The sequence below is a fragment of the Myotis nattereri genome (genome assembly GCF_964212035.1).
Source record: "Myotis nattereri genome assembly, chromosome: 14".
NCBI lineage: Eukaryota > Metazoa > Chordata > Mammalia > Chiroptera > Vespertilionidae > Myotis > Myotis nattereri.
This window is the reverse complement of record NC_138089.1, coordinates 8678365-8704015: the sequence shown is the minus strand read 5'-3', so window position 1 is coordinate 8704015 and position 25651 is coordinate 8678365. Positions and strand designations below refer to the sequence as shown.

The 25651-nt window shown below is 43.5% G+C and overlaps 1 protein-coding gene and 1 long non-coding RNA gene across 3 annotated transcripts in view; one reads left to right on the top strand and one right to left on the bottom strand.

The window, feature by feature from the left end:
• The window catches only part of LOC308529843, a 60707-nt gene extending 37662 nt beyond the window's left edge, over positions 1-23045 (bottom strand). The window contains exon 1 of one of the 2 annotated variants that reach the window (XR_013996798.1): positions 22493-23045. This is a non-coding gene — a long non-coding RNA (uncharacterized lncRNA). The remainder of the gene's footprint in view (positions 1-22492) is intronic. The other variant, XR_013996799.1, reaches the window with a different exon arrangement.
• Positions 19517-25651, top strand: part of TAFA1 (TAFA chemokine like family member 1) — a 502758-nt gene continuing 496623 nt past the window's right edge. The window contains exons 1-2 of the mRNA XM_081106194.1: positions 19517-19950; positions 21868-21988. Of these exons, the coding sequence (XP_080962320.1) occupies positions 21871-21988 (118 nt within the window). The 5' untranslated portion in view covers positions 19517-19950; positions 21868-21870. The remainder of the gene's footprint in view (positions 19951-21867; positions 21989-25651) is intronic.

The window sequence follows — 25651 nt, the reverse complement described above, 5'->3', positions numbered from 1 at the left end:
CGATGTGAGAGAAACAGCTGCCTCCTGCACACCCCCTACTGGGATGTGCCTGCAACCAAGGTACATACCCCTGGCCCGAATCGAACCTGGGACCTTTCAGTCAGCAGTCTGACGCTCTGTCCACTGAGCCAAACCGGTTAGGGCTGCAGGATGGTCTTAGGCGACCCCTGTGAAAGGGTCGTTCGACCGCCAAAGGGGTTGCGGCCCACAGATTGAGAACGGCTGAGTTAGAATGTCATCTGTGTTTTAGGGACCGAGGCAGGGAATGACTAAGAGTCCACATCCCCCCACCCTTTTTCCTAGATTCTGCAGCACGCTGTCAAGATAGCAGTTTGCTGACCCACTTCTGACAGAACGCAAAGGTCTTTTCTTACAGGTAAGGTATTGATACCCATTTTTCTATTCTGGAAATACGAGCAGTGGCCTGTTTAGGTCAGATATATAGGTCTACATTATGGATGGCTCACAGCACCTGCTTTGATAAACTGATTGTTCTTCTCTCCTTGCTTACCCCAGAACAGAGATCTTTCTGCTAAATGCCCTCTGCGCAGTCTTCCTCTGGTTCTAACTTCTCGGCGTGTCTACAGCATTGCATTAAGCCAGGCTTGGTGTCTATTCAATACTTCCTTGAGCAGTGGATTTTTATTTAAAGCAACACAGAAGAACTCAGTTTTGTTGCCAGTACCATGGGGACAGTTTTATGAGGAGACATAATTTGACTTAGAATATTCCCACTTCTTATAACTGTGTGCTGTATTTTAATAAAGTTCCCATATATTATGCAAATGAAATGTTTTACAGACTTGTCACAGATGGCAGTTGGAAGTGACTACTGCACGATCACTCCTTACCAAACTCTTCCTAAAAACCAGGAGCTTGATTTGTGTCCCCATGATCCCTAAATTGAGGAGCATAAGCCATAGAGTTAAGAAACACTTCTAAGAGTTAAAGGGGATGGAAAACAGTGTTCTTTACAGAAGGACTAGGAGAAAATGCCTTCCTTTGTGTTTCCTGAAAGAATTGATGCCTCCACTGAAAGGACCCATTTTTTACTATCTACTACGCATTGTGCTCGGGAGAAGATGGGAGGTGGGGGAGACAAATAAATGTTTGAGAGCTTTGGGCTGTTGTTTTCCTATACTGTTAAGTGCTTCTCATTAGCATCATTGTAGATCAAATTCCCCATCCTGGCCATCTCTTGGGGTCCCCCCAGAGCAAATTGAGGTCATGTTTTCTGGAATCCACTTTCTGCTCAGGGCCATTCCCATCTCCCTGGGCGCATGGCCGTCTGACCTCTGTTTCCTGAGGACGGGGCCTTTCCGCCATTTTTATTTATTGCTCTGGTTTCTAAATCTGGTTACATTAACATTCCCATGGAGATTAGCTTATTTATTGAATGAGCCACTTTTTAAAAAAATAAAATATGGCTGAAAGAAATCTAGTTAAGCTGGTTCAGGTAGAAATGGAGGCTGTTGACAGGACCCAGAAACATTGCACAGCGATGAGGATTGGAATGCTGGCAGGCCAGAGCTCACGGGAGCTAGAAGGGGACAGTGGGTGTGGATCTGCACAGCTGGGAGCCTGCACCATCCCCACAGTCACAGCGCCCTCAGGCTTCTCAAGTGCTCTGTTGTCATTATGCTCTGCACCAAGCCAACAAAGAGTCCCAACCCCCAAACCCAATTCTCTACAAGCAAATGGGTTGGCCTGGCTCACCTGTTCTCCTTACTCCCCAGGTCAGTGACCAGCCTATGGCTGATCCTTCTGGTCCATTCTGATGGAGCTGCCTTGGCAGCACTGGGGAGAGAGTCTGGGTGGAGAGCTGCCTGCACTGGGAGTATAGGAGGCTATGGGGAGCAACAGGTCCTTTGAGAGAGTGTGTGGGTATGTCCTCAAAGATAAGATGTCACATTTGTTCCCAGAGGTCTTTATGGAAAGTCTGATGTGGTATTTCAGCAAAGGTGGAGTTTTTGCAAGAGGTTAGCTGTGGGCAAGGTGGCTTTCATCAATAGTGAAATTGTATTGAACAAGCATTTCTTATTTTGCAATGAGTTGATTCCTGACAACAATAGAAGACTTTTGTATGTCCTGCGTGTGTGTTTGTGCACATGCTCATATGCACACACACGCAGTAGAAACAGGAGAGAAATCAGTATGAACTTTTAGTGCCAAGAGACTAGCGATTCTCTGGCCCAGCCCACACATTTCATAGAGAAATCCGGACTCGCCAATATTATGTGGCCAGCTTCAGGGCATACAGCTATTAAGTGGCAGAAAAGACACTCGGATCTCTTGAGTCCTCACTCAGTGAGCTTTCTAACTCAGCTCTACTATATTTTATCTCCAGAAAGAAAATCTTTATTAAATAAAAGGCCCAACTATATATCATACCTTATCACCATTACCTTATAGATCTATCTCAAAGGTACCCACTCCAAAGTGGTACCTGACCACTGCCTAAGGTCGGTCCTTCCTTGTCCCCAGATTTTCTATTACATCATCATTCTATCACCTATCCCTATCTTTAGTCACCTTGTTTGTTTGTTTGCTCATTTTCTCTAACACTAAAATAGGGGATTCCACGAAGGTAAAGATTGTTTTTCTTCTTCCTGTCTATACTCTCAGCTCCTGTAATCATGCCCAGCACATAGTAGGCACACATAAATATTAATCATGTTTGTGTGCATTTAAATATATAAACATTAAAGTAAATATTTGGGGGGAACACATGGACTTCCCTGGTCATACAGAGAATAATTTCCTAATTATTGAGGTCTTGCCAAGTTTAATATTCCTGTGACATTAAATTTCTCTAAAGTTCTCTACATAGTTTTGTATGCCATGTCACAGTTAAGGCTAAAACCATACCTGGAATTCATAGCAAAGGGAGCCAGCAACATCTGAGTCAGACCGACTTCACCTGTGTGGGTATCTTCCCCAGGAACTGAGCGAGTGCGCTCCTGACAGAGCCTCTTGGCTGAGAGACGCCGCACCCCAGCTCTCGTCTTTGTTTGTGGATGTTCCGGTGACTCACTGACAGTAAGAGCTGCTCATTCTTATTTCTGGCTCTTGGCAGCCTACAGATGCTTCCTGTTAGTGCTCCTGGCAGGTTACTGGTGAGGCCTGTTGTTTATTGCCCCACCTATCAAGTCCTATTTATTTTTAAAATAAACTTTGAGCGTACTGTAAACTCCCCTCACCAGCAGAGTTTTCCTCCTCTTTTATACTTGACAAGCCTCTAAAAGGAACGGTAACTCTGTCTCATAAATATTTGAACTTGAGCCTTTTAGGAAAGAATTATATTTAAGATATTCAAGAACAGAAATGGTCTCAATCTAAAATCTCCCTTCCAACTATTCATTCTCATGTTATCATTCATTCTCTCTCTCTCTCTCTCTCTCTCTCTCTCTCTCTCTCTCTCTCTCTCTCTCTCTCTCCTCTCTCTCTCTCTTTCTCCCCCAATGCCTCCTTTTCCTTTTAATTGCATTACCTTATTCCTGCCTCTATACTGCCCTGCCTTTCCCCAAATTATCCTGTCTATGCCCAATTCCCTAGTCAAAACTTCCATCCATATCTTTATTACATCTGCTTACATATTATAAACATTCTTAACGAATGGTTTTAAAGCGTTTCCTATTTCAGGCTCATCAAGCCCAAATATTTTGCACCCCTTTCCCGGTCCCCTATCATGTGAACTTGCTAGTACTTCCCTCAGTAATCTGGACCGTTTTCCAACACAAAGCTGAGGATGAAGGGAATTGACATGGTCCGGCATAAAGAGCTTGGAATTTCGAGTTGTACTGACTTGGGTTCAATTCAAACACCGCTGCTTATTAGCTTATGGCCCTGAGGTAGCCTCCTACATTCTCTTACTGTGTCTCCTCAGTGGAAAGGTGAAGATGAATACTGATTGGGGCAAACATTTCTGGTATCTCTAAATATTCAGTTTGTCTCCTTCTGAGCACTTGAGCATGCAAGTGCTTTTTAATTTGGGCCTGGTTGTGTGCTTCCTTTGGTTAATGACATATGAATGGGGAGTGGTTCGCTTCACTGTGGACAGAAGCTTTGAGAGGCAGTGAGTGATTTGCCAAGATCCCTTCTCTCAATGAGGCAAATATGGGCATGTGCATTGAGAAGACTCCCTCATCCTGGGATCCTGGCTGTACAATAAGCAGAGCTTTTTACTGATCGACCATGAATATGTAGCATGAGATATTGCTGTGTGTTACTGCAGCAAAACTGAACTTATTTGGACTGATGTATTTATTTGGAAGGGTTATTTGTAGAATGAGTGACAAGATGCATAAGTAGAAACATAATATGTGATCAGTCATTGGTAGCTTCCACTACCGGGAGCATTGTTATCATTAGTATCGTTGCTATTTTATTAGGGTTATGGGTTCTTTCTAGTGCATAGTTTATTTTTCCCATTGTCTTATTTTGCTGTAAATATGTACTTGCCTTTCTGGCCCTCCAGTAAAGTGTACGATCTTTGAAGGGGACAAGGCACCTCATGTGTCCTCGTCAGGCATACTCACTTAGGTATGGTGTCTGTACCAACTAAACTCTGCCGCCGCAGTACGAAAACAGGTGCAGACAATATATAAACAATGGGTGTATTTGTGTTCCAATAAAACTTAATTTATGGAAACAAAAGGCAGACCATTAGCTTATGGATCCTGATTTAGACTCTATTCTTCTTTCCCTCCTTCGTTCTCTTTTTACATTTTGCAGCCCTAGTTTATCTGTGTCTTTTCCTGGTGTCCCTGTGTTCTCTGCTGCCACAGGCACATTATTTTTCCTCATGGCAGGTAGAAATGGCCACCAGGAACCCCAAGTCTATGTTATAATGGAAGTAAGTCCCTTTCTCCCTGGTGTTCCTCTTGCTTAATATGCCCACACCTGGGCCAGTCTCTGTTGACAGAACATGGAAATTCCTGATTGGCCAGCCCCAGTGATCAGAGAATGGTTGAAGCACTGTGATTAATGAGCACTTCAGAACCACCAGGGGTGAGGAGAAGAGAAAGAAGGATACTTGGTAGTACAACAGGATGCTCATTACAAACCTCCATTTACCTACATATGCAGAGAAACAGCAAAGAACCTACTTCAGGGGCCATCCTTAACGATTCCTCATTGTGTAGTAGACTTGTGCTTTATAGCCAGTCTCCCTGGTCATTTGTCAAAGACCTCCCTTGGGATCTGGAAACAAAAGCGTTGACTATGACTTCTGATGGGTTGCATGTGGGATGCAGGAAAAAGAACAACCTAGGAAGACTCTTAATTTCTGTCCTAAGCACTTGGGTGAGTAGAGTCACCCTGCTTTTAGGTGGTTAAAAGTCATTTCCAAAACTGTAGAGGGAAGGCAGCAACATGGACAATCCCCAATTGGCTGGTAAGTATTTTTCTAATAATCTGAGAAAACTCACAAAACTTTGCAAAAGTTAATAAACAAAGCAATATGATGGCATATGAGTCAGGACTCTCTGGAAGCTCTCCAAATTCCTCTCTGCAATATGGGGAACACCTGCAAATTCCTAATATAAAACACCATAAAAAGAAAAAAAAAACTTTTGTTATTCCTGGCCATATAAATTCTGCCTAAAGGGCACTGCTGGCTACCATGGATATTGGGTGGGCACTCTAACATGAGTCATTCTGATATACCAGTACTTCCTCTATTTTTACTTGGCTCAGAAAATTTAATGAAATTATACAAATCCCCGAAATCTAATATTTTATGTGATAAGATTGTGTAAGAGGAGGGGGTGGAAGAGAAGTTTGGAGAATGTGGTGGCAGATGGCGAGTGGGCTCGGCACATAGCGTTCCTATATATAGGGGAGGGGGGACATTTTTAAATTTAGATTCAAGTATTTTATATATATTCAGCAACATCATTTACTGAAGCAGCCTAGCTGGATAGAACTTTTAAATATTTCTTTTGGTTGGGGGTGGGTTGTGATACATATTTTCAACAGTTTTACATATTCTTTCATTTAAAAATCAAATGATATCTATAGGCTTGGAGTATGTCTTTTGAGAGAGGGTTGAGAATATCTATTTCTAGAGAGAGTTTCTTCCAAGGAAATTTAATGACATTTTAAAAATTAGGGTTCTCACAGCTAATTTACCAACAATAGAAAATCAAAGTGAATGTTCACAACGAAGATGAGTACAGTTTAGTAGAATGAACAATGAGCTGGCAATTAGGACAGTAATTATCAGTCCAGTTCTGGGTAACAGGAGGTCGGGTAGAAGGTGTTTCCTTACACAAATCACTTCAGCTCTTTGGTCTTAGTCTTCTTTTTAAAACGAGAATTTGGAATAAATGATCTTTGGGATAGTTTTTGTTTTATATTTGATTGTTGTCTCTCAATGCTCTGTTAATTAGGATGCTTTGGTTGCAAGTAACAGAAAGCCCAACTCAAGCTGCCTGAACCTAACACAGGGAAAGCCTAGTGTTGAACGGATTTTAGGGTGGGTTTGAGTCAGGGAAAGACATCTCCCCACCTGTTCACTCTGCTTTCCACGGTGCCGGCCTCACGTAAGGGTGGCACTCCTTCAGGACCTCCAAATGCCTTTAATGGCTCCCGTCAATGACCTGGTTTCCTGTTCAGGTTTGGACAAAAAGGGGAAATCATTTCTCAAAGCTGTTTGAGATGGACAAGGAAGCGTCTTTCCATGAGCTCTTTGCAGACCTGTCCTTAGATATTGTTGGCACCAATTGGCTTTTGTGCTCATCTCTGATGATGGCCAGGGGACAGGGCTACCTTGATCTGAGAAAACTCTGGAACCAGCAGTTGGCTTGGAAAGGGGAAATGCGGCTAAATGACTAAAACTCAAGAAGGGGGCTGCAAGGAGGTACCACGTAGTCTACTACCATTGCTTGGAACATTAGTGTTCCCATAATCTTATGCAGTTAAATTAATGAAATAGAGGTTTCATATCGTAACCATTATCATATCAAGCACATAGTAAGCATGCAATAAAGGCACCTACATTGGGCTACCTTAAATCTGTTAAACATAGAGAATACTCCTCTTAGTTGGCAAGTAATTAACAAGAAATCAAAGGTACTTTTGAGGTTGCCATAGTGACCAGAGGCCTATAGTAATTTTTTCTTTTTGTGCAGCGGTTCTCAAATGTGGATGCAAATTGGAACCACGTCGGGAGCTTCGAAAAATACTGTCACCTGCCCCCCACATCCAAAGATGCTTATTGGATTAATCTGGATGGGAGCCTTAGAGTTTTAAAACTCCTCAGGTGACTGTGATTCACAGCCAAGCTTGAGGACCTCGGGCATAGGGGAGCTCAGCATGGGCATGTCCCAGGGCAGCGGGCAGGCGTGTCCAGGGCTTCCCTGGAGCTCATTTTTATAATTCTCTTCTCTTCTGTTCCAAACTAGTAACTGCCAGATTCTTCCCTCTGTGCTGGGACTCCCAGAGGTACCACATCCTTTCCATTTCAGTATGAAAAAGAAAAAACGAAATGTGAGGGTGGAAGCCAAGAGCGGGGAAGGCCTACTGTCAATATGGTGTGTTAGGAGAAAGGGACAAAAGGGTGGTGAGAGAAAACACGAAGCAATGCAAGAGTCTTTCTCTTTGGCACTGGGATGTGGTTGGAGATGCACATTTAGGCTTTGCCTCAGACTCAGATTCCCACACAAACACCCATACACATACAGACACATCATCTGAAATGTCTTCCTAGCCTCCTCCCTGCTCAGCCCACTGCCAACCACTTGCTTAGAATATTGCTGCAACTTCCTAAGACGCCTAAAACATGAATAAAGGAGAAAGGCTATGTTGATGCATTCACTCACACTCCTTTAGTCATCTATTCTATAAATACTGATTGACACCTACTATGTGCCAGATACACTGCCAGGCGGTAGAACAACAGTGAACAGAATAGGAGCTTATAGCTTGTATAAGGGCCCTGATCTGGAAATTTTTTGAAATGTGTGAGAGGGCAATGATTATCTTGTTCATGAGTTCTTTTCTCTTTACCTTGTTTTTTGAATGAATACTCACTGAATGAATTAATACCTGAGCATATTACCGAGAGAAGACCAGAGGAACTGGAGCATGGTAAATGTAGGAGTGAAATTATATTTAGGTTGGAAAAATGGGCAGATAGTTATGCTAAGCCTTGTGGTCTATGGCTGTTTTTTTTTATTTTTTTAATGAGACATTATTTTCTGTGCATTAAAAAATGATTGCATGTCTTCAAACAGGGACTAAGGTCAGGGAAAGAATCTCTGAGACCAGAGGGATAAGGAAGAGCCATTTAGGCAAAGAATAGGCTGGAAGAATATTCCAGAAAGAGGAGACAAGATATGCAAAAGCTTGTAGTCAAGAAAGGCGTGTTTGAAGAGTGAAAAGCACTGTGCTTTACCTGGAGATAGGAGATGGAAGGTAGTCCAGGGCAGAGACAGGGAAAAGGATATGGCACAGAGCAGCAGGTGCAGGTACATTTGATGCTGAATCTTACAGGAAAGTAGAGGAGGGCTGTCTAACCCAGACTTGGGAGCCAAGAAAAGCTCCTTGGAGAATGAAACGACTGAACCAAATCGAGAAAGTGGATTGATTTAGAAGAAAGCAGGTAGAGGCAAGGTAAGTGAAAATGGAAGGGGAAGCAAGGATGTGGCAAATAGAAAATGCTGAATCTACATAAGCATAAAGACGTAAGAAAGCATCTTAAACTTTAGAGCTAAATCTTGGTTATGTCAGAGAAATCAAATTTAATTTTAAAAATTTATAGAGACTTACTTGCATAAAGTCACAATTAGTAAGTGATGTTGAAACAAGGCTCCACGCGGTCTGACTCCAGAGTCCATGCTCTTAGCTCTTGTGCTTCTGCCTCATCAACGTCACGGAATAAAGAAATAAAAGGAGGGAGGCCCACGAACATACGGATTCACATATATATGTATTTCTATTTTCCTATATCTTCTCTATTTCTGGAAATTATCTCTTTCCTGTAATTGAACTTCAAACAAGATAAAAGAGACCAGATGATCAGCCATATTGATAATAAGACAAAAGCCAGAGGAAAAATTTACTGGAAGGCAAATCAGATATAAACATAGGGTGTCAAGAAAAGTTAATTGGATTGAAGCCTATACCAAGCAAAGGAGATTTATGTTTTTCTGTTGTAGTTAACACATAGAAACCTACAGAAAAAGAAAAAAATGTTCTTGTTAATTTTCTGTCTTGCATTGTAGAAAATTTACTGCCAAAAAAGTAAGGTCACCCACAATTTATAAGCAAATGTAAACTATAGGATATTTAGAGAAGCAAAGTGCCATAAATTGGTTAAATATATTATGGTCCCCATTAGAGGAATAGTTACTGACATTGGAAAATGTGATATTTTTATTTAAAAAAGCAAATCAGAAATCATATTACATATTAAAGTATAATTTTTAGAAAAAGCAACAGAAACAAATAGGCATGTGTGGGAAAGTATTAGGGGTTCGTATACTTAAATGTGAATACTGTTAACTTTTTGTGGTTTTGATAACTTTAAAATTTTTCCTATTTAAATCTTGAGTTGTTTACCCTTTAAAAATATGAATATATTACTTTATAAGTATAAAAATTATACAAATACCAGAGTACTTTAGTCAAAAAAGCACATATGAAAACATTTCTAGCTTTAGTCAACGCTGACTATGTCTTTAATATGTGTTCCCTCTTTCTTGTTATTGTCCTAATTTCTTTCACTCCGTGCATCTCTTTGAGGGGAAGCTAATTTCCCTCTTGATTACACATGAGCATGTGGTACAGCTCTCAGAAAAGCAATGTAAACTTTTCCCTTGACCAAGGTAACTGGCTCAAGTTGTAACCAAAGTGAAGCTAAGAAGACATGAGCAGTGGTTTGCTGGGGGAAGCTCTGAAAGAGTCTTCTTTGCTTATCTGAGAGAGCTTCTCAAAGCAATCCTTTCTCTTGCCATTATGTAGATAACGAAGCACGTAGTCCAGAGAGCTGTCGGCAGTCATGTTTCATCCATGGTGGGGAGCCTGCCTCAAGATAGGCAACTTGAAAGGCAAAGAGAGAGTTGCAAATGAGCTGGACTTGACGGCTGAGTGGAGTTGCTGAATCCAACCCTCCTGGAGCTGAGCCCCACCTGTTGTCATCCTGTAAGAAACCATGCATCCTCTTCATTATTTACTCTAGTTTGAATTGTTTTTCTGTTTGTTTTTTCCTGTTAATTATAACCAAGCACAGTCTACCTTCTGGAACGTTACTAACAGGTCAGTTAAGATATTTCTTCTAGGTTACTAAAAATTATTGAAGTTTTTATTTTTCTTGACCTAGCTGGTATGTCCTAGAACTATGCTGTCCAATGCAGCATTCACTAACCACATGTGGCTATTTAAATTTAAATTAGTTAAAATAAAATAAAATAAAACATAAATTTCTTTAGTTGTACTAGCCACGTTTCAAATATTTCATAGCCACATGCACACAATGGCTGCTGTCTTGGCCAGGAGAGGTGGAGAGCATTTTCAGTGTCACAGGAAGGTCTACTCCCCAGTGCTTGGGAGAGCAGAGAGGGAGGCGCAAGGAGTAGAGAGAAAACCCTCAGAGGAGGAGGCTGGTAGTCACTGGGGGATGGGGCTCTTCTACGTTCAATATAATGGAATTCTAAGTGCTTTCATTTGATTTTTAATATTTGTAGAATTTTTATTTTTCAAGACTGAGCTGTGAGCTCTACCATCAGGTCATCTTTGGATATCAAATACTGAGAACGAGGGCTAAAAATTCAGGAAAGTTTACTTTTTTTTCTTCTAGCAAAAATACCCAACGTAAGTTTAGTAGCAGCTAGGTATGGATTTAAACTAATGTATTGGCCAATTTCCTTTCCTTACTGTCATAGCAATAATCTCTCACAGAACAAGGTGGTCACCTGAATAAGTGTCACACTTCACAAATGCATGCTACTGGCTAGCAAAAGAACCAACAAAGGCTATTGGGGGTTGAGAGTGCACAAAAGCTACTGATTTCTAGAAAAACAGTTCATTATGCATGCCATCTTGATTCATTCATTATTCCTCATTTATTCACACAAACATTTGAATGTCTACTATATACCAGGTAGTATATAGTATAGATTTGATTTTAAAGATACAGCAGTGAACAAGGTGCTGGTTCTCCTTGCCCATGGTGATTCTACTGAGGAGATAAAGCAGATATCAAACAGATAATTCCAGAAGCAGTTAATCACAATGGCATTTAAGGCTACACAGATGATATTCTGAGAGCCGTAGGAGTATAAACCGTATGATCTGGTTTAGAGCATTAGAGAAAGCTATTGAGGGAAGTTTCCCTGTCTCATTTAAGGACTCTAGAAAAAAGTAGAGTAGGAACCAAGAGTGACAGTGTTTATAAGAGATGAGGCTAGAAAGTAGACAGGGGCCACAGCTCATGCAACATACTGTAACTCTGGTCATGAATTTGGACTTTATTTGAAGCTTAGTAGGAAACCATTGAGAGGTTTTTAAATAACAGAAGTGGTATGATCGATATACATCTCAAGCATATTCTGTGTGGCTGCAGAGATGGGTGGGAGACACAGCTGAGGGCAAGTGGACTAGTTAGGAAAGTACTGCTGTAGTTCAGGTGAAAGATGATGGGAGCCTAGGTGCAGAAGCTTGAATGGAGAGGAGCAGAATGAGCAGATTTAAGGCATGTATAGGAAGTCAAATTAATAGGAAATGACATGGTATGTGGGAGTTCATGGAGAGGAGATGGCAAAGAGAGTCTTCATTTCTGGCTTGAATCAGTGAGTGGGTGAAGGGCCATGTCATAGAGTGAGTTTGGGGGATGGTGACTATGAGTCCAGTGATTGTTCAGAGAGTTTTATAAACCATGTTATAAATCATGTTATTGCTTTTATTATCATCAAAGCAGTCATGTTCATGACCTTCATCTGCTTATATGTTTAATACTCTTGTAATAAAGTGACCACTCAATGTCTAACATAACAATGTATTTATCACTTTTATTAGAGAGAAGTTGGTGAAGTTCTTATGGTTTCAACTCTCTGTTTTAAAAGGAGAATAAAGAGAGAAGTGGAAGAACAAAAGAAATTACCTTATTCTTTCTTTTTCTTCTGAGAGACAGACACGATAAGCAATGAGGAATTATAATTGATACAGTAATTGCAGAGATAGGCTGCTAGAGGGGAAAAATGAGACTCCGACATGAAGGTTATCTTTTCTCCCAGCCTAAGAAAAATCTTGTCTTCCATTTGCCCTTTTTCACAGTTACAGGAAATTCTGTTTTATATTTCGGATCCAAATTATACCATTGAATATCGCCAGCTTGATAGAAAATTATTTACTTTTGTTCATTTTGTCTTATTGTTAATGATTTTTATTTTTTCTTGACCACCAATTTAGTTTTTTGTTTGTTTTGTCTTGTTTGCTTTTGCTGTTTTTTTGTTTTGTTTTTTACCTTGTGGATTCTGTATATTTTTAAGAAATAATTGTTTTCTTCTTCACTTCTACTGCCAGGAAGCTTAGAGTTAAATAGTGCTTCCACTATATCAGTAGATGGTGTGTATTTTATGTTCAAACTTCACAGTAGGCTCATCTTTCTTTGCTTACTTGGCCTTTTATCTTTATCATGTAAAATTATTACTTATTTCTAATTTGTTTGCCTAGAATTTGGTTGCTTAGAGCTTAGAGCTCTGGGAATCAAAGATGAGAATGATTTATAGTTCTTCAACCTTATAACATTAGTTCAGTCTCTTCTCTGAAATTTAGGAATTCATCCACAAAACAGAAATAACTGTAATACAGACCCATTAGCATTTTTGTGAGTATTAAATGAGACACTGATGTAATGGCTCAACTGGTGCTTGGTACATAGAAAAAGGCCCCCCAACGTAAGTATTAATACAATAGAATCCTCCTCATTATTATATGATCATTAATCATCATCAATATTATATACTAGGGGCCCGGTGCACGAAATTCGTGCACTGGGTGGGGGTGGGGGGGGAGAGTGTCCCTCAGCCCAGCCTGCCCCCTCTCACATACTGGGAGCCCTCAGGCGTTGACCCCCATCACCCTCCGATCACCTGATCGGCCCCTTGCCCAGGCCTGACGCCTCCGCCAGAGGTGTCAGGCTTGGACAGGGGACCCCCATCTCCCGCTGATCACTGGCTCTGGCCCCCTCCCAAGCCTGAGGCCTCTGGCCCAGGAATCATGCCTGGGCAGGAGACCCCATCTCCCTCTGATCACTTGCTCCACCCCCCGCCCAAGCCTGACGCCTCTGACCCAGGCTTCAGGCCTGGGCAAGGGGACCATCATATCCCCCCAATCCCCGGCTCCGCCCCCCACCCAGGCCTGATGCCTCCGCCAGAGGAGTTGACCCTCATCACCCTCCGATCACCAATCACCGGATCGGCCCCTTGACCAGGCCTGAGGCCTCCGGCAGAGGTGTCAGGCTTGGGCAGGGGACCCCCAGCTCCCCGCGGTTGCAGGCTCCGCCCCTGCCCAGGCCTAACGCCTCTGGCCTAGGCGTCCGGCCCAGGCAGCGGGGACCCGCAGTGGCAGCAGGGGGCGCCGCGATCGTGGGCTTCGCTTTAGGCCCAGGCAAGGGGCCCCTAGCTCCTGGGACTGCCCAGCTCCCATCGCTGGCTCCACCCCTACTTCCTGCTATCACTGGCCAGGGCGGCAAAGGCGCCTGATTCTCTGATCATGGCTGGGGGGCAGGGCAAAGGCGGCCCCAGGGCTGCCTTTGCCCTGCCCCCCAGCTCTTAGCTCCCCCCTGGTTTCAGATCACTGTTAGTGGCAGGGGGCTTTTTCCTGCTTTCCCTTTCGCCTCCCTGCATTGTGCCTACATATGCAAATTAGCCGCCATCTTGTTGGCAGTTAACTGCCAATCTTAGTTGGCAGTTAATTTGCATATAGCCCTGATTAGCCAATGAAAAAGGTATCGCCGTACGCCAATTACCATTTTTCTCTTTTATTAGTGTAGATTACTAGAGGCCTGGTGCACAAAAATTTGTGCACTCGAGTGGGGGGACTCCCTCAGCCCAGTCTGTGCCCTCTTGTAGTCCGGGACCCCTCCGGGGATGACCACCTGCTGGCTTAGGCCTGCTCCCCAGGGGATTGGGCCTAAGCTGGCAATCAGACATCCCTCTGGAAGCCTGGCAGCCCTCGGGGCATGTCCACTTGCCAGTGGGGAGCAGACCTAAGCTGCAGTCAGACATCCTCAGTGCTGCTGAGGAGGCAGGAGAGGCTCCCACCACCACCACTGTACTGGCAGCCATCAGCCTGGCTTGTGGCTGAGCAGAGCTCCCCCATGTGGGAGCACACTGACCACCAGAGGGCAGCTCCTGCATTGAGCATCTGCCCCCTGGTGGCCAGTGTGTGTCATAGTAACCAGTCATTCCCAGTCCTTCTGCTGTTAGGGTCAGTTTGCATATTACCCTTTTACTATATAGGATAGAGGCCTGGTGCACAGGTGGGGGCCGGCTGGTTTGCCCTGAAGGGTGTCCCGGATCAGGGTGGGGGTCCCACTTGGGTGCCTGGCCAGCCTGGGTGAGGGGCTGATGGCTGTTTGCAGCTGGTCACACCCCCTTCAGGGTGGGGGTCCCCACTGGGGTGCTTGGCCAGTCTGGGTGAGGGGCTGAGAGCCGTTTTCAGGCTGGCCGGCGACTGAAGCTCCCAGACTCTCCTTTTTTGCTTTTCTTTTTTTATTCTGGGATTTATTTACCTTCTATAATTGAAACTATGTTGCCGTCACTGGCGCTCCCAGTTCTGAGGCTGAGCAGGTATCTGGGATTTGTTTAGCTTCTATAATTTAAACTTTGTTGCTTTCGGAGCTCAGAGCCGGGGCCACGGCAGGCGGGGAACCTTGGCTTCCTCCATCACTGGAGCAAGCAAGCGTCCTGCTCACTTCAGCTGCGTGGCTGCCGGCTGCCATCTTTGTTGGCAGTTAATTTGCATACCTCGCTGATTAGCCAATGGAAAGCGTAGTGGAGGTATGGTTAATTACCCTTTTTGTCTTTTATTAGATAGAATTATTATAATTCATATTTTCTTGTTGTACTTCATCTGCTTTCTATTCATCATCCTTTTCCAATTCTTAGCTTAAATATATTTTGAAACAATGCATGGTACAGAATAACACTGTAAATAAGGGAAGTATACTAGTTTGTACCATAGTTAGATCCCAAAGGGAAGACTGACAAGCTAGGGATGTTGCTGTATACCTGGTATGGGGCACATGCTAGGTAGGATTCCATGAGAGATGGGAATATTTCAAGTGAGTTCTATAAAAGAGGTGATAACATAATTGATTTATGCAGTTGAGCTATGGAAAAAATATTAATACTTACCCAAGGGAAAAGATCTATTATCAGGGATTTAAAACAGACACACTGTCAACCAACTGATGGGTAGCTCCAGTTACTACAGAAAACAGAAGTTGGGCTTTAATGCTACAGCAAGCATAGAGATTAGAGGTCAGGTGCCACGACAATGGTCCTTTTATCCACTCCTCCAGTCACTTTAGTCAATTAAATGGAATAAGAGAAAACATCAGGGTTGTGAAAACCCAACCAAAATGTGTTTTCTCAAGAAATGCTTAGAACTGGTTTAAGTGCTGTGCATATAAGGCACTTTAGTTTGACTGAAAGTTGGCATGTTTCTCAGTCCAGATGTAATTTATTTAAATTCCCTTACTTGCTTTTCAATTTAGAAATATGCACAAACATAAAATCTTGTACATCTCATTTTTTCCTGCACATTTGTGAATTAAAAATAGCCAAATTATTAAGTGGATTGTTCCTCAACTAAGCTAAAGATGCCAAGAAATGGGAAGTGTGGTAATCATGGGAATGAGGGAGTTTATGGTGGTACTTGGAGCGTTGATACAGAATTCAGGCCCTCCCATGGTTCCCCCACCCACAACTTACTACTACAAAGTATATGTGAGGGTATTTTCCCCCCAGGTTTTCATAATTATTTGGAGAGAGACAGGAAGGAGTCACACGCCACAGGATATCTTTTTCCACCAAAATATTCCCAGTGGAAACTCCTGCCCTCAGAGCTTTTATTTCTGTGCCTCTAATGTGTTTCTCTCTAGCTCTGTCTCTCTGCTCCTCACTATTTTTTTTCTTCCCTCCAGATTTCTACCCTATTACATACTGGAACCCCATCCCTCCTCCCCCTGACTTTTACTATGCAGGCAATTTGCTGAATATTCTTGTTTCTTTAAGAATTCTGAGTGTGTCAGCTCCCCCACCCCCCTTACTTTCACTGAGCCTTTCTTATGACAGAATGTGGATTCCTCCATAGGGAGGAGTTCTGGTGATTGGGATTTTCTTTCTGTAATGTATACACAAGTGTGCACTTATGCAGACACTGTATTTGAAAGGTGTATCTTTAGGGATTAAGCATTAGGTAGGATTCCATGAGAATTAAGCATTAGGGATGGGCTATGGTGCTCTGGTCTTTTGCCTTTTGAAATATTGTGCTGCATAACAAAATGGCTGAACAGAGCATGCTCATGGGCAACGTAAGTGATCAGCTTATAACTCTTGGTTTATGAGAACCCTTAGGTACTCCAGCTGCAACAATCAATGCTTTGGAACTAACACTCCTCTAATAAAAGACCTCCAAAGTATTCCTATTGCAGAGGGCTCAGTGAAGGTAGGAACTTGGTGAGATGTAGACACTGCTATCTCCTTAGTGCTTAGAACAGTGGCTAGGACATAAAAATTGTTTAATGAAAAAATGTTATATGAATAATACTGGCTAAAATCTTCATCAGTCAGGATAGATTTGGATATGCTGTAATAACAAGTAGCCCCCAAGTCTCAATTGCTTAAAGAACAAACTATTGCTTATTCATTATGTACATGCATTATGGGTTGGTATGGGAAATGAGAGGCCTCTCCTCTTTGTAGCCAGTCATGGATCCAGGCTGAGAGTGCAAAGAGAGATCTGGGGAGGGAGAGGTGCTTCAACCTTTACATGTTCCAACTTTAAAGCAGTACCTCATTGGCTGAAAGTTTACAGTCCTCCCAACCAAGAAGGATCAGGAAGGGCAAGCTTACAGTTGCAAAGGTAGAAAGGCCCACACTTCTTTGAGATGTGTGAAAGTAGTTCACTTTTAGTTGGGAGAATGGACTAAATTGTCTTAATTATCAATGTGTATGGATGCTTATATTATTAGGATAAATGATAATTGGCTGCAATATAATCAACTACAATGTATTTGTTAGAAAAAAATGGAAGTGTTGATATTCTTGTTTTATTACATACATAGATAGAAATTCACTTAAACCTTAAAGGGCAAGTCTTTCTTCCAATCTTTTTAATTTTTTAAAAAATTTTAATTATCAACAATTCTTATTTGAGTGGCTTGAACAGAATCCATAGAACATATTTCAAGTTTGTTAAAATGAGTTGAATTCTAGATAAGGAACTATATTGAGCCTTAATTAAATCCATAGAAATGAAGAAAAGAATGGTTACAGATTTTCAAAATGGTAGCCTTTATTAGCAAATGTGAACTTCCTTTTCATTTTAATTCATTAGCATAGCAAGAACCAAAACAAGACCAGTCTTCACACTGCTATTTTCCAAATGCCTGGAAGGGACTCAATATTTGCCTCTTAAAAAAGTGAGTAATTTTTTGAGAGTGTTTTAATGTTAATGTACATTAAATGGCCAGATTATTATGACCAGCCAGATTATTATGACCACCCCATCAGTACTTCATTGACACTTCCAAAAATACTGAATATTGAAAACTTCCTAAGCAAATACTCAAGGTTTTATTATTATTATTATTTGCATAACTAATTCACTTCATTGTATTGATGGGGTGGTCATAATAATCTGGCCACTCAGTGTATAATGTAATAATTAACTTCGTGTAGTTTGTTTTTCCCAGAAATTGTTTTATCCCGGTATTTAATAGATGGGCTCCTAACCTAATCACTGGGGTTTGCAACCTTCTCTGTCACTTACTCGCTCTATTACCTTCAGCAAATTTCTTAATCTCTCTGTCCTCTCTCAAGTTCACCGCTCATGAAATGGAGATAATAGCAATATGTTCTGGGGTCAGTGAAAAGGATTGAATTACACCTTACAGGAAACATACTATGGAGTAGAAGCAGCACATGGTGAAGGCTTAACAAACATTAGCTACTGCCACTGATGTTATTATTATTTTAGTCTTGATATTGCCCAGTCTGTGTCAACTTTCTATATATATTCACCAATACAACAATAATGAACCACAGAAAGGACACATACAATACCAAGTAGAACTCTAGTGTTTGACTTATTTTTAACTGTAAGATTAGTAGTCACTGTTATCTTGAAATTTGTTTATTGGTCTGATTCACTAAACAGTTGTTAAGTTACAAAGAGCTATTATGCATGCACAGTGCAATGAGAAAGACCAGTGGGAAAGACTGATGAGTCTGAAGGCCCCCCCCCCCCCACTCCCTCATTGTTTGTAAAACGGAAAGAGACAATGACTTCCAGATATTCATTGCAGCAGCAAACCTTCTTTATAATGCCTGCAAAAAGGCAAGAGAGCATTCTGAAACATTTCAAAAGGCTTTTGAGGAGGAAAATTATAAGAATTAACTTGATTTTCAAAACAACACGAAAGACTAGAATCTTTGACCATGGAGATCACGTCAATCGTGTTTTCTGCCTTGTCCCCATGCATCTGCACACACTAGGTGCTTTATAGGGGATTTGTGAAAGAATTGGATGAGTATTTCTGAGAATCATGGCTGGTGCAATGCCGTCTGTAAGTGACCTTACATTGTTGATATTTAGGTACAATCCAAACACACTGGATTTCCGAAGAAGAAAGTGTTCAAACCTTAGCACTAGAACAAAATATTGAACTTTTGAGTATTTCCTCTTCTTATCTCAGCATTTTATTTGAGAAGGAGGGACATTTAAAAATAGCGCTTTTGTCATATTTATTTGTCAAAACCCAGACTTCAATACTGGAAATGACATATTTCTATTTATTAAACATGTTAAAAAAAACTCAGAAAGTTTCTATTGGGCTTATGCAGATAAACATTATATTGTGTTAGAGATATGCCATATTCCCAGATTTAGCTGTCAAAACATTTGAGAGACTTGAATGTATATGAACTTACCAACATTTTTTGTTAACTTATTGGTTATAAGAACATTAAGGGGTAAGAAATGGCTCATATTTCACTTTCCCATTTACTTTAGAGGTCTAATACCCATTAACGCTATCAATATTTTGCAGAATGCTTTTTGCTTTTGTTTCTCCTTCCTTCTTTATTCTTTTGGCAAATGAGTGTTATTGATACAATCTCTAACCTAACGTACCAGGCACTACAGTGTTACAGTGCTGCTCGAGTTGTGGAAGAGTTAGTGGGCAGGTAGTACAACCCACTGTAGCTGTAATAGAGGTAATGTCACTTTAAGACATGTGATACTTTACAGAGGAGGGATGTATTGAAACAGACTCCTGCTACTTACAGCACCGTGTAGCAGCCCAGCTCCTACATTTTGCTGCCTACTCTGCCCTGAATGCACCGGAGAGGGGATGGTCCGTCATTAATTATAAACTGATTCTCATCAGGAAACTGCACATTATCTCACCATCACTTCAAAGGTCTCGTCAGGCAGAGGTGACGCCAGGAGATGATTTAAAGGTGAAAATGACAAGGTTTCCAGCCTTCAAACCTTGGCTCCTCTTTTGACAATACAGTCTGAATGAACCCGATGTCTCCTTTATTGTGGAAATAGCATCAGAAGAGAAGAAACATTTTTTAAAAAATCCTGATAAAGAAGACTATTGGAAGCTCTCTTTAAAAATATCTCGAATTGTGGCACAGATGGGTTTTAGAAAGTGGTAGAGCTTTCCAATGAACACTAACAGAGAGCTCTGCTCCTGGCTGGATTTCTCAGGTAAGAAGCCTCTTCTAAGGATTTAAGATTCAGAAAGCAGATTTGTAACCTATTCCGTCTTCTCTAGGGAACTAGGTAAGGCTGCATGCATTATTTGGGGGAAAGCACCTATCAACATAGAGAGTAAGCTATGGAGCGATATGTAGGGACCTTGAAAGTAATGCTGAGAATGAAAGAAAGTTAAATTTAAAAGAAAGGAAAAGAAAGAAAATCCTGTAAAGGTCAAGTCACAGTAATCTTTCTGAGTGCCAAGATCAAGTGGGTGATGAAATGAGCAAGAGGCACTGGACAACTGTGACATTTTGATTGTGGTAGGCTTTTTCCAAGTTTAGATGAATTCCTGCTGCATTTTAGCTGAAATTCACAAGCAGTCAGTGCGTGCCACGGTCACCTCTGCTTTGTCTTTCTATAATTTTCAGGGTATTTTGCAAAGACCCCAAAATGCATTCATTCAGGATTCCCAGGAGGGGTGTTGCTATTTAACTGCTGAAGAGAATGAACCTATGTTACACTGATAGTTCTGGAGACAATGAGCTAAATCTGTTGTACACAAAAGTAAACAGTGGGCAGTGAGACAATTAGAAAGTGGATGGTCCATCTGAATCCCAGACTGGGGCCGGAAAAGCACAAGCTGTTGAAAATAATGTTTTCCTACTTTGCACTTAATTATGGTTGTCACCATTTGTCTATTATAGTCCTAAAACCCTTCTTAAAGACATCTCTCTCTTAAAACCCATAAATTAGCTTGTACTATGTCTGTACACACACACACACATATAATGCATATTTTTGCTTTCTAAAATTACAGTCTCTTGAAAGAGTACTAATTTCCATGAGTAAAAAAGCCACAATGGGAGGTCACTAGCAGGTTTTAAATATATAGTTGGAGTCCTTGAACTGTATGATTTGACAAGGGGAAATTTAAAAAAAAAAGAAAAAGAAAAAGAAAAAGAAAGAAACTTGGTCCCGAAGCTCTCTCTACCTAAGAGAATAGCATACACTTCACTGGATTCCTGTGTAGAAAATGCTTCCCTATCACTGGCTGAGTGAGGGTGATGTTCAAATTGATTAATCTGGCAAGATGAAGTGCGGCAGAAGGTGCTGTTTGAGAAATTGGACATTATGTAGTGTAGCTGAGCCTTTGCAGCTCTAAGGTCCGTATGGGTGCAGATAAGACTGTCAAAGTTTCGGTGCCTGTGAAAAGGTGTGTGCTCATCCATAAATGCATACACCACCTGTGTATGCATATTCATCAGCACTGTACCTCAAATGCCACAACGGGATCCGAGGCGGCGAAGCGATATTGTAAATGACGGCTTGCTCTGTGGCAGACGCACAGGTCCTGCATGTGAAACTCATTCCGGCTGAAGACAATTCCTTCTGATTTTAAGTCCAGCCAGAGAGACTGATTCTATCAGGAGATTACAACATGCCTCTGAGGAATGATTACTTAGTTTAGAAGATAGCATAGTGATTAAAAATTCATGACTGTAGAATTAAAAAAAAAAAAAGAATCCACTCTTTCCTTTCATTATGTCAGACTTGCAATGAAGTTAGAATGAGCAGGAGTGTGCAGCTTTCCAGTGCCTGGAAAAACTGTCACTTACAGATCAGTGTGTCAAACAGGAAGGTTAGTTAGGATACTGTGTTTCAAACCGCCTAAGCCACAGGCAAACTTTAATTTATTTTTGTCTTTTGGGAATTCTTGGAGTTTGGTTTTGCTGAATTTCACAAATGAATGCATGATCTTCTGGAGAGTGCTTTTCTTCAGTCCTGCCGCGCGGCATGACCTCTGCTGGCCTGGTTTTCTAGCAGCAGAGGGGCATGAGCCCCAGACCCCCTGCTCTCCTCAGTGGAGCTGAGTGGGCTGGGGCCTGGGAGCTGGGGCTGACCCTCCCTGTCTGCTGTCCCCTCCAGAGCATGGCGGTGGTCTCGGCGATGTCCTGGGCCCTGTACCTGTGGATAAGTGCCTGTGCCATGCTGCTCTGCCACGGAGCCCTCCAGCACACCTTCCAGCAGCCCCACCTGCACAGACCAGGTAAGCCGCTGGCTCGCTGCAGCCCCCAGGCTCACCGCTGTCTCCTTAACAGATGGGGAAGGCAGGCGCCTCCCGTGCTGTGGTCTGGGCAGCTCGCCTCTGAATTCCAAGACAGATTGTTGGCTAGAGGCCTTGGGAAAAGGGGGTCACTAAAATGGCTTGGCGGTGTTTCTATTAATTTCTCAAAAATGGGGTTGTCTCTAAGAGCCCACCTCACATACACACACACACTGAAAAGTCCTTTGTTTAGTGTACTTTGGCCAAAAATAGAATAGTCTATAAGAGGTGGGATAATTTTCAAGACTTGGAGATTGTTTTTAGGGGGACAAAATATGATCTTTGCAACTGACAAAATAATGTGTGTGTATTCTTGGATGCATTTTTATCTAGTGTAGATGCTATCATCTTGGTGTGTAAGGGGCTAAGAATTTTGTGGGAATATTCGTGCCCAAACTGACTTTGGAAATAGTTTGTCAATGAAAAAGAAATTAAAAAGTAACTTACTATTTCTTGTCTGGTATAATCTGTCTTCCCTCCTTTCTCCCTTTCTTCCCTTTCTGTTCACCAGTATCTCCGCGGCTTCTCTCGGCAGCTTCAGGGGCCAGTTCCCCTGAACCTGGTTGGGTGTTTTCCCTGTATTGGATTTTGAGTTCTGGAAGCATTTTGCTTTCTTGGTCTTTCTGTTCAAAATATGTTGTTTACCCTTTCGTGGCCTCGCTCTGAAATCTGGGGGTTTCTCGCCTCCTTTGCCTCGCCAGCTTTCTCATCACTGTTCCCAGCTCGATCGTCCGCACCCTCCCAGCTTCTCAGAAAGATTCCCGTCCATTTTCGGTTTAGCTTCAGCCTTTGCGTCCATTTCCTGCACCCCCGCCTTCTCCCGCCGTCTCCGGGCGCCGCCCCCAGGTCAGAGCTCCGGGGACCAGTTGCGCCCGAGCTCGCGAGCCGCAGTTCTCATGGCTACCGGCCCTGCACCCCCCTCTCCAAACCCGCCGCCCCCCGGCCTCCCGCCTCCGCCGGCTTCCTCCGCCGCGTCCACGCCTCTGCCTCCCGGCTCCGCAGCCGCGCTCGGGTCCGGATCCCGGATCCCGGGTCCCGGCTGGTCCTGTCCTCCAGCATCACCTGCCGGCGCCCCTGCATCCGGCTGGGCGGCCGCCAGGAGCGGGTGCGGCAGGTCCTCCCGCGCGCCAGCTGCTCCCGCGGAGCCCGGGTCGCCCGGGAGGAGGGGCGGGGGCGGCCGAGATCCGGGCGGCGGCCGCCGGGGCTGCCTGGGGCCCTGCCACCCTCGCTCCCCACGCCCTGGAGGAGGAGGGAGGCGAGGGCCGGGGACCCCGCCGGTGGGCCTGGGTCGCGCGCTCCATCGCGGGGCGCGCCCGCCTTTCTGCCGCGTGGGTCCGGGGCCCGGAGCCGCACCGCCGGGCACCCAGGCTCCGGTGCCAGGCGGAGGAGCCGCAGACGTGGGTTTGGGAACCCGCACGTCGCCTCCAGTCAGTTAGTCACAGATCCGTTCTGGCCAAAATGGCTTTGACTTGTTACATAGTCATACAAACCGCGCGGGGAACCTGCGTCCCTGGTCCTGCTTAACCGCAGGGACACTTAACAAACCAACTGCGTGAGTTCCAGTTACTGCCCAGGCTAATGCCGCGGCTCCGCTTGGCCCTGGTGCACGTCGGTGCAAGCCCCTCCCCCTCCTCCGGCCTCCAGAGGGAAGCTCTGAGGGACCGGGTGGCTGAGACCACAGGGCAGTGATGGCCATTGGCGGCCAGGCCAGTCATTTCCCCCGGGCCTGGCCCCCAGGAGGCTGTAAGCAATGCCTCTCAGGGCAGAGAACAATGCCAAGTAGCCCCTGAGGAACTGGCAGTCCCTTGGCAAAATCTGTGAAAACTTTCAAGTTATGTCACTGCATGGACTCACTTGAACGGCAAAGCCATTGGAAAGGGGGCGTGGCGGGCGGGCGGGGGAGGGGGGCTAGGGGGAGGGGGTGGCACATGATGACGCAGAGCGCAGAACTGGCCATCGCCTTTAACATCAGTGCCCTGACCTTGGGCAAGTCCCTTTCCTTCCTGGGCTCCATTTCCCTCCCCTCGAGGGATGTTTCGGGGTGTAAATGGAGCAACCTCCTCGGCAGTGCTTTGTAAGTTGTAAAGCTCCTCATTAATATCAGGAATTACTGACGTCGCCCCACTTACCAGCGGAGGACAGAAGGCCAGGGATGTTGGTGACCAGCATTTGCTGTTCACACATCTAGTCCATCCACCGAGGTCAAGACTTCGTTTTCACTTTTGCTGTTGTTTTAAACTACATGGTACCCGGCTAGCATAGTCACCAAATATGTGTCTTGTTTCCCTCTCCATGCATACAGTCAGGAGAAACAGCGCGGTTTGCAATAAGCTCCACATACACTGTCTCTGGTAATCAGTTAATCTTCGAGGGTTTTTTTTTTTTTTTAATGAGGGGTTATGACTATGCTACGTAATAAACTCATGTCCTTATGAGGCTTATTATAAAAATGTTATAATTTTAAACTCAGAAACACACCATTAGGTTCTGGCTGAAGTGAAACCCAGTATTAGTTTTCTCATTGTCTACCCTCAGAAAGTGCTTATGGTCACCAACGCATAGTGTTATGTCATCAATCTGTGCTTCAAATACCCCAGGAAACCAGCACTGACACCAATTTCACCCCCAAGTGCTTTTATATTTGAGACTCCTTTCAGATTCATTGATGAAATGAAGAAACTATAAATATTCTTTCCAGACACAGAAAGATTAAAACGATATTAAATTGAAAGTCCAATGTATGTAATATGTTTATTCAACTTCCTTGGGGTTTTAAGAATAGCTGAAAAGATTAAAGCAATAGATCTTGGACATGGCAATATTCTAGATTATTTCATTCAGAAACGGTCTTCTTTAATGTGGCCTTCTGTTTTGATTTTAAGAGTAAATCTATGCTTTTTGTGATGAGATCTGGGATGTTTCCCTTTGGGGTCTTAAATCTTCAGGGACACTAATGAAATGTGTATGAAAACAAGAGAGAAATCGGGCCAGTTCTCTGTGACAACCCACCTCTAAATGAGCAAATAAATAAACAAATAGCTGGATAAAGGAGAAAAGAGGAAAAACATAATCTCATTTTCTCAAATCCGTTCAAACCAGTGACATGATGAGGAAAAATGAGACCCCAGCAGACCCTGCGCTTTGCCACATTTGCCTAAGCTTGAAAAATCGCCTCTTTCCTGGAGCAGGAGCAGGCGGACACCATGTGCATACCAAGCACCAGGAAATGGGAGAGATGACAGATCTTTCACTCAGCGCCCCGAGGAGGGCGAGCGGGGCTTTAAGGCCCCCTCCTCCGGCCCCCTCCTCCGTGCTGGACGGGCTGGCCCCCCTCTCAGCCTCTTACAGGCCGCCCGGCCATGCCCTACCCGGTAAGATGGATGGCGCTCGGGTCCCAGGCAGCCAATGGCAGTCTCTGAAGAATGAGCCACCGCACTGACAGATGCGTGGAACTGTTCCCAGGCGCCCCTGTTCCGAGTGTGCGGCACCTGGATGGCACCAGCCAGGCTGGGTCTTCCGAGGAAATGGCTCGAGATGTGGGCCAATTTCTGCTGTCAACACATGGAACCAGCGCGGTGCTTTTGTGAGACCGCGAGTTGGGGCTCT